The sequence below is a fragment of the Seriola lalandi genome, unplaced genomic scaffold (genome assembly GCF_002814215.2).
Source record: "Seriola lalandi dorsalis isolate HSWRI2012SDOR001 ecotype SW California unplaced genomic scaffold, Sedor1 jcf7180002054947, whole genome shotgun sequence".
Lineage (NCBI taxonomy): Eukaryota > Metazoa > Chordata > Actinopteri > Carangiformes > Carangidae > Seriola > Seriola lalandi.
In genome coordinates this window covers 940,268-949,315 of record NW_019525498.1, presented here as the reverse complement: position 1 = coordinate 949,315, position 9,048 = coordinate 940,268, and the positions used below count along the sequence as shown (strand labels likewise).

The 9,048-nt window shown below is 43.5% G+C and overlaps 1 protein-coding gene across 1 annotated transcript in view; it reads left to right on the top strand.

Moving 5' to 3' along the window:
* The first annotated feature begins 245 nt into the window (after positions 1–245).
* The window catches only part of LOC111645220 (uncharacterized), a 45,764-nt gene continuing 36,961 nt past the window's right edge, over positions 246–9,048 (top strand). Inside the window, exons 1-4 of the mRNA XM_087170409.1 lie at positions 246–556; positions 2,800–3,021; positions 5,588–5,754; positions 7,534–7,571. Coding sequence (XP_087026535.1) covers positions 493–556; positions 2,800–3,021; positions 5,588–5,754; positions 7,534–7,571 — 491 coding nt within the window. The 5' untranslated portion in view covers positions 246–492. The remainder of the gene's footprint in view (positions 557–2,799; positions 3,022–5,587; positions 5,755–7,533; positions 7,572–9,048) is intronic.

The following is a 9,048-nucleotide window of genomic DNA, read 5'->3' as shown; positions in this document are numbered from 1 at the left end:
AATAAAAACACTGGGGAAACACCAGGGTAAAGTGTCAGGGTGGGCCGGGAGGGGGGTGTGCTGAGCAAACTGGTCGCCGCGGTTGACAGATGCCCCCAGAAAGCCACTAACAGGATGACGCCAGTGCTGCAAGGGCCGTGGGGTAAAGACGGATTATGTCTGAGCAGTAGATAAACAGATTATTCCCGAAACGGTGCCTACTTTTTTAACCTCGTCACTCTTGCCGCACTTACAGCTCCCACCGTCCCACCGTTCCCCTCGGGAAGAGGAGGCTGCAGGTTTACCTCCATCAGATGCAAATCCTGGAGTTCATTCGGAGGGTTTCAGCCGCAGCTCGGGGGCCCTGAAGGATCCGCCGCCTCCCTGCAACCAAACTGCCTGCACCCATGAGCTCCACCTGAGCTAGAGGACGCACTCCCTCCCTCCCACCTCCCCTCGTCCTGCTGGATTTGCTTTGACATTCACATTATTTTGGGGAACTCTTCCTCCACAATGGTTTGGGACTTCGGACTTGTGCTGCTGTTCGTCCTCGCTCCACAGGCTGCTGGAATTAAAGGTAAGCCTCGTTTTGTTCGCAAAGCCACAATCCTTTGAGCCCTGACACTTCAAGTCCTTCACAAGTTAAAGAGAAGTCACGAGCTTTCACGCTTTTATTGTTTGCAAAAAGATAAAAGTTGGCACTTCTGAAGAGATAAGAGCAGGTAGATATGAGGATTTGGAAAGTAAGACAATCTATACACGGACTAAACTTGGTCACAATGTGAGGCAAAGCCTATTACGATTGCATAAGTACTTGGCCGTGAAATCATTAAGGTGTTGTACACTGTCACTGTTTCACCCGAGGATCCAAAAGGGCTGTTTTTTGATAAAACAGAAAGAGGTGAGAAAGTCCTCGTCTTCTCTGTCTCGTTCTGATCCACAGCCAAAGTGAAATATATTCAGTATTCACGACGGGCTGCGAGTATGTGCAAACACGTCCACAATGCAAATGAAAATGGAAAAACTGATAATAACACAGTTCGGTCGGTTTATTGCCAGCTTGGTGACAGCTTGACAATTTGAATTACAGCTTTCTCCAGACTTGAGTCGTGGGAAAAAAACACAAACAAAAGGACGCAGGGTTATGTGTATTGCACAATCTGAGTCGTCTCCGCGGAATGATTACAAATAAAACACCAGATCTCGCTCGATGTGAAACACCTGAGGTTCACCTTCACTTCAAAACACTTCACGTAATGTATATTTATTCTAAAAAGCAGTGACAAGCCGGCTGTGCGACTGCATTACAACCTCCTCTTTACCGACTGCCGTCCTAAATATATCCGCCGGATTGCTTGATCAAAGGCACATACGTCCAGTACGCCGTTGTTTGGTGGATGCTTTCATTCCAAGCACCCTTCAAGAACAGTGAGTGCTTTTATTTTTAGTAGGAGTGGGCATGAGGAGGGAGAGTGAACCCCCGGCCCCTGGCGTGCACATATAATGCCAAACTCAACTCCACTCGGCTCATGGCTGCGAATAACACAAACCAGAGAGACACTGAAGGAAACGAGCAGCTGCTTAAACAGATTAATGCAGAAAAATGTTTTTATTTGTTGTAAAATGAGTAAAGTGAGTTTAATGTTGTAAATGAAGGAGACCGCCATTTTCTTACTGATTGGTTTTAACTTATTCTCTACTTCTTTTCTGTCCCTGTCCATTGAAAGGTCATTGAGTTTCTTTCTGCTCTGTCCAGTAAACAAGGTCGTTCTGTAATGACCACAGCAGAACATGATCAAAATAGGTTTCTATTAATAAAAACAAGTACAGAGAACAGGAGAGAGATCTCAGATGAGCTGGTTATGAAGCCGAGTCCCTCAAAGAGAATTAATCCTCATGCAGGAACCGTTGGTACGAACGGATTCGTTCCTAAGCAGGAGATACAAGTGATTTAAGAGAATTTGTCACATTCGGCATCAGATCAGAAAATCCTGACGTTGCAGAAGCGTTTTTTCGTGCGCTGGTTTTCCCACAGCAGGACACGAAGCTCGGCTTTGTCAAATTAAAATTTTTACTTTTGGACGACACTTTTGAAAATGAATCTTTCTCCCGGATGTATTAGAACAGACAGCTTTATATGGTAACGCGATTATGGTCATGATCTAAGTCTCGTCTTGTCTGACCAACAGTCCAAAGCTCCAGACTCGACCATTACAACTGATGTAAAACAGAAAGTTCTCACACTGGAGCAACCGACACAAGTTGATATGTTGGTATTTTGCTTGAAAAGTGACTCAGTTACTCGATAAACAAAATAGTTGCCACTTAATTTTTATCTCAATTGACTAATGAATTAACTGACTAATCACTTCAGCTCTACATATCAATGCCTGAGGCCCATTTTGTCCAGAGTAAGTCTCGCTGCTGGTTGATGCCAGACTGTCATAGATCTGATCAAACATGATGCGTGTTTATTGTTTCTGAAATATCTGTTTATTCAATGCAACATTTCCCACGTGCAGCAGGAAAAACAGCAGAAATGAACACACCAACACACACAGATCTCAGTGTGTTTGTTTTAAGTTGCTTGCAGTACCAGATGGGCGGGGTTTACACTTAATGTTTCCCATTTCTGTTGACAGAGAGAGAACAGGACAATAATTCCACTTTTAACTGTTTCCTAATGTTGCTTTAATCCTGTGACATTAGCTGTTTTGTCGTTCATAGTAAACACAATCCATCTGTTGCTCTAAACAAACGCTCAGAATCTGGTCTGGTCTACGCTGACTGACCCCTTACACGTTCTTGTTTCCTGTCCAGAGAGCGGCGTGGGGCTGGACTCGGGAGCGAGCGCACAGGCTGTCGGCTCTGTACGTTTGGCCGAACTGCTGAAGACGTCGACGCGCACCAAAGGTTCAGGGTTTGAACTCGGCAGACGTCGATCCAGGAGGTCGGTGTTTTTACACTCCGGAGTGAGGATCTGTCCTCAGGAGACCATCAACGAAGTGCTGGCCAGTCACCAGGCGTACTACCAGCTCAGAGGTACACGCCTTTTATTTGTCTGATCATATTTAACAAACATCACCTTTACTTACAGTCGCACACTTATAGAGACATTACTTCCTGTTTTCCTCCACAGTTTTTACAGCATAAAAGTTGACTTGCTTCTGGGTCCATCAGCAGCAGTTTTTCATAAAGCAGACAGTGATTCTCATCTTCTTATATTTCCTTGTTTTTCATGGTTTCTAACAGCAGATTTGGGCCTAAACTTTCTCTCTCCCTGTGCTGACACAGTTTAAACACTCCAACCAACATTTGTACATTTCATTTTGAGACTTCCACTCGGCTAATTTCTTTCCGTTCCTTTCAGCACCGTGTGATTAACATCAACTTGCATGAGTGATCTTGTTAAAGTTAGTTAGTTAAACAATCCTGGAGCTACAGAAATGCCAGGTAGGAAATAAAAAGGAGAATGCACGAACCCAGCTATGTAATGAGTCAGTCAGTCAGTCAGTATAACAATATAACATGCCACTTTAAAAGTATCTGTGCACCGTGTACAGAATGATGTGGGACATATTTGCATAAAGTCTGGAAAGCAGTAATTAAATGCAGTAGAAAAACTTTCTCTTCACTGAGCGTTTGACCAGTGAAATCTGTGTTTTATTCACATGACGAGACGTGGGTCGCCCCCTCTGGTGTTGGGGTTAAGGTGCCAACACACACACACACACACACACACACACACACACACACACACACACACACACACACACACACACACTCTCTAGCAGTCTGTCAAACTCTCCACCCTCTGTTCAGCTCAGTGAGATCGATCAACAACACTCACTAAGACGCTTGAAATGCAGAATATCAGCTGAGCTGGTGGAGCTCCGACCGTTACTGACAAGAAGAAATGTATGAGAAGAAAACAGAAGGGAACATGAAGCGCTGCACAGTTTCATCTCAGTCTTTCCTTATTATGCACAGAAATATCTCACAAGGGAATTTCAGTTTGCTGCAAATAAGATAAATTCATGGCTTCAAATCAGATTCTGTATATAGTTCCTGCCATCATCATAATGTGTGGGTATATATCAAATTTATATACCCATATCATATATATATATATATATATATATATATATATATATATATATATATATATATAGGTGCCGGACCAGGACTGATGTCGCTGTGTAGCAGGGACAGGATCCAGCTAACCCAGCGGTCCGTTCAGTCAGGAGCGACGCAGTGAGTCGTGGACGTGACTCATTCACCTCCTCCACACACACTCTCATTTACAAGTGTGTTTCTGTCTAAACTGTTCAACAGAGAGACACAAAGAAGCTGTGAGGTGAGAGTAGCAGCGTGGATTCAGTTGCTCTACTTCCTGTTTGACCACGGAAACAGAAACACAGAGCTTGAACATCAGCAGGTGGCATTTACTGTGCGAGTATTGTGTGTCAGAGCTTCTACTGGGCGTGAAAAGTTCAGCTCCTTCAAAACAAAGGCGTTAGAGGGTGTTAAAGCTTTAAATTTAGTCTGGTGAACCCTGTGTGTGTGTGTGTGTGTGTGTGTGTGTGTGTGTGTGTGTGTGTGTGTTTGTGTGTGCTTCACTTGCAGACATATTGTTTTGTCCAGACCTGAGACGCCGTGAACACATTGAAGTTTGCAGTGTTAATGAGTTGCGGCGCTGCTTCACATTGTGTTTCAGTTAATTGGATAGAAAGAAGTTTGTTCTCTGTAAAAGTCGGGGACGGTTCTCGTCTGCGAGATGATAATACAGCTTGTTCTTGGTTTGACGGCTTAATTCTGTTCTGCACATTAGGGTCTTATCTCCACTGATACACTGTATGTATATGCAAATTTGTAGTTCCATCTTTTTCTTCTTTTCATCTATTATCTTGTCGTCCGTTATCTTTCTCTGTCGTTAATCAGTCTGTGATTTGACCTTTTATCCTCATCTAATATGGATTTAAAAGTAAATTGGACCCGAACCAGACATTGTTCATGTTATGTATCTACTGCAGCAGGTAAATGTTCTTCTACTGCAGCATGTGTCACCTTTTATATTATCAAATGCATATTTACATTTGTGTGGATTTTTGAGGCGTCATGTTTTTTCGGGTCGTCCGTCCTTTCATCCTTTTGTGACCATGTTTCCTGCAACTTGGCTGGTTGGCGGAGGGATACAACCATGAGGAGGTGATTCTAAAAGTCCTTTTAAAGAACTTTGAGTGAGTTATTGAAAGTTTGTTGTCTTCTGAAATCCTCATCCTGTGGTCATGTGCTCATGTTTGGAAAAAGAAAACTTGCCACTTGCAATGTCAGTAAATCTGCGATCTGCACCAAAAACGTATTGACAAAAACGCCTTGTGAACTTTCTACCAAACTCTAAAATATGAGATTATGAAGAGATCCTGCCAGAAAACAAACCAGGTCTCTAGGTGGTTAAATGCAACATCCCACAGTAATAAGAGACAAAATCATTCTGAGTCTGACTTAGTTTCTGTGAGCATGTGTGTATTTTGTGCTGAGTCTAAGAATGTGTGTGTGTGTGTGTGTGTGTGTGTGTGTGTGTGTGTGTGTGTGTGTGTTTGGCCAGTTTGTCAGGAGGCTGTGTGGGAGGCGTTCAGGATCTTCTTCGACAGGATCCCTGGCACGGCGGAGTACCAGAGATGGGTTCACACGTGTCAACACGAGTCGCTCTGCATCGTGGACCTCGCCAAAAACTTCAGCAGCTCCGAGGAGCACATGACCATGGTTCACAGGGTAAGACCTCTGCAGCGCGGCTTAGAGAGCGCTTCCCCCGCCACATTACAGCAGTCGCCACCGTTTCTACAGACAGACAGTGCAGACATATGATGATGAAGTAATTATCAACACCATGACTCAGTGTTTCCACCTTGAACTGCAGCGAGCCAATCACAGTCTCATAAACACAGATTCAGGGTTTAATACGTTACAGACCTCAGGAACCAATCCTGTCACCTTGTGGGGACGGGGGGCGGGGCTAAATAGAATTGAAATCATAAACCGGCTGTAAAGGTTGTTAAAAGAGGAACGTATATACTACATATATCTAGATATAAGAAACATATAGAAACATAAGTTTAAGACAACTCACTGCATTGGTTAAAGTTGGGAAACATTGCGACAGAGCCCCTCAGTCTTTAACGTATCATAGCAACACTAAATTAATTACCTTTTTAAATTAGTCTCAGATGTAAATATTTAAGTTGTCAGTAGGAGTGGGAGTTTATTTCTTTTCAAAAGTTTCAATATTTTCAACCTGGTAAGTAAATGATATATAGAAATGTCATGGACGCCTCGCATCCGTGACTGTAACTTCACTTTAATGCTGTTTTGATCCTGCAGATCATTTTTACCACCACGCGTTCACCTCCGCCCGTAACCATGGTGATCTCACCTCTCTCTTTTTTCCCATCCAGCAAATTTTAAAAGTGACGCACGAGCAGTTGAATTAAGTTTTCAAAGATAAAAGTTTAAAACGTTCAAAAAACAAAAAACATGAAAGTGACGAGCTGCGGTTTGAACGTGTAACTGTTGAAACTCGGTTCGGTTTGTATTCACCAGCCACAGTCGGTAGGTTCGCTCCCGGCCGAGGACGTTTGCATCAGGATGGAGACTCTGTGACCTGCAGGCGTCAGACTCGCGACCTCCTGTGAATCCGGCTCTAAACTTCAAACCGTCCAGATGCTGCTCAGGGAGCTTCAGTTTTTTTGTTTTTTTTTCAGTTTGTTGTTGACCAGCACTCGTGTTATAAATCCATCCATAAACATGCAAACACGCTGCTCCCGGCACATTCGTCAACACGCTGCATCTGTGCCGTCTGTTGATCCGCCACATGGCCTCATTCAACACCGAGAACACAGAGAACAGTCTCTCTCTCTCTCTCTCTCTCTCTCAGATGAAGATTTCAATTCAGTGGCCACTTTATTAGGTACACCTGCACACACATGCAAATATATGATCAGCCTTCCATATTTAAAATGCATGTAGTGAGTATTGTTGTAATTTGCGTGAACTGATCCTTTAAAGAAACACAGAGAGTTTTCATTTCTCATTAACATTCGCACTCGCTCTGGAAATTATGGTGTGGAGGTGTAATGGGTTTTATGGCCTGAAGGCTCGTGAAACTCCCTCCAGACCTCAGAGGTGGCAGCAGCCCTGTGTGATTTTAAACCACACACACACACACACACACACACACACACACACACACACACACACACACACACACACACACACTGAGGTCCTGCTTGTAAAGACAAGAAAAATAACACGAGCGAACGAATCAATTAATCAGCCGTTCAGTCAGTCATCACTCTAAAGAAAACAAAACCTCCATCAAACTCAGCAGCAGTCACCGACACGTGACATCATTATCACAAACAACATAATCGTGTGGCAGAGTGTGTGTGTGTGTGTGTGTGTGTGTGTGTGTGTGTGTGTGTGTGTGTGTGTGTGTGTGTGTCTGGTGTGTGACACGTACAGTAAGTGATTGTCTTGTTTTGTGATTGTTTTCAGAGGATGAGCCGGGTGAGAGACAGGAGGCCTCCATCACGGTAAGCAGTGACACATAATCATGCTCTCACACTACACACACACACACACACACACACACACACACACACACACACACACACACGCACAGATAATGTGAACATGATGCAAATAAGGCAGAGGCCACTAAACAGGCAGCAGGTTCTGAGGGTCGTTGTTGTCACAGTGACGCACAGCGATTTGAACAGTCATTTTCTTTCACCTTTCTCACAGCTTAGATAGATAGATAGATAAATGGATAGATAGATAGATTGATAGATAGATAGATAGATTGATACTTTATTTATTCCCTAGGGGAAATCAGTGTAGTTCAAAGGGCTTTGTAGGTGATTTACAGCGGGTCACGGTGGCAGCAGGTCAAGAAAGGTAGTCCCGACGGCGCTCTCTCCAGCAACGTTTTCCAGCTCCTCCCCTCGGAACCTCCTACCAGTTGGACGAGCCCAGACCTCCACTGGAAGGCTCCTTCTTCACCACGACGGTCTGGCGCCTGCTTTACCGCTGAGGCCGGCTCGAGCAAAAAGCCAGAGATACTTCAGCTCCTTCACTTTGGGCAGACACTCCGTCCCAACCTGGAGGGAACAATCCAGTGTTTTCCAGCAGAGAACCACGACGTGGAGGCGCCGCCTGCTCACACTGTAAACCGCCCCCCAGTGCAGGCTGAAGGTCACGGGCCGATGAAGCCGACAGACATAGTCATGAAACATATTTTCAGCAATATTTTCTCTAAAGCAATCTCAGAGATTCTACAGAGGACTGTGGGAAGGTGAGTGGCCAGAATTTGTTAAGAGGAGTTGAAGGGAAAAGCTCTGAGAGAGATTTTTCATAAAGCGAACTCAGCTCCGAGGGAAAGCAATTTCATCCACCTGGAGAGATGGAAAAAGTCTAGAGCTTGACATTGAAAATCCTGAACAAATAACAATCCAGCTGCTGCAACTCACAATAATTTAAACCTCCAATTACTGAGTCAATTAACGTCTCAGATTTTTCCTTGTATGTGTATCGTTACATTCAGTCATATGTCAAACTTCTCAACAGGGGGAATTTATTTTGTTTCGGCTGCAACTAAAAACATTTGAAGACGGCACCTTGGGATTTTGTGAAACTAAATTTCTTTTTCACCATTGTTGGATAAATCAATAATGAAAAAATGTTTTTGTTTTGTCCAAAAACCCAAAGGTATTCACTTCGCTGCCACGTTCATCAAACCTTCACATCTGAGTTTTGCTTCAGAAAAATGACAAAACTCACGATTGTTCCAAATAGTTGGCAAGTGATTTTCTGTCGATGCACTAATCGATTATTGGATTCCTCCAGTGGAGCTGAGAGACTTTTCTCTGCACTTTGTAGTTTGAACAATGAAACTATAAGTAGATTTAGAAGATTCAGTAAGTAGATTCAAGAATATACCAGAGAACATTTTACTCCCATGTTATATAATGTAATATAAAAGCTTTATTTAATGCAAATTTTCTAAGTGGT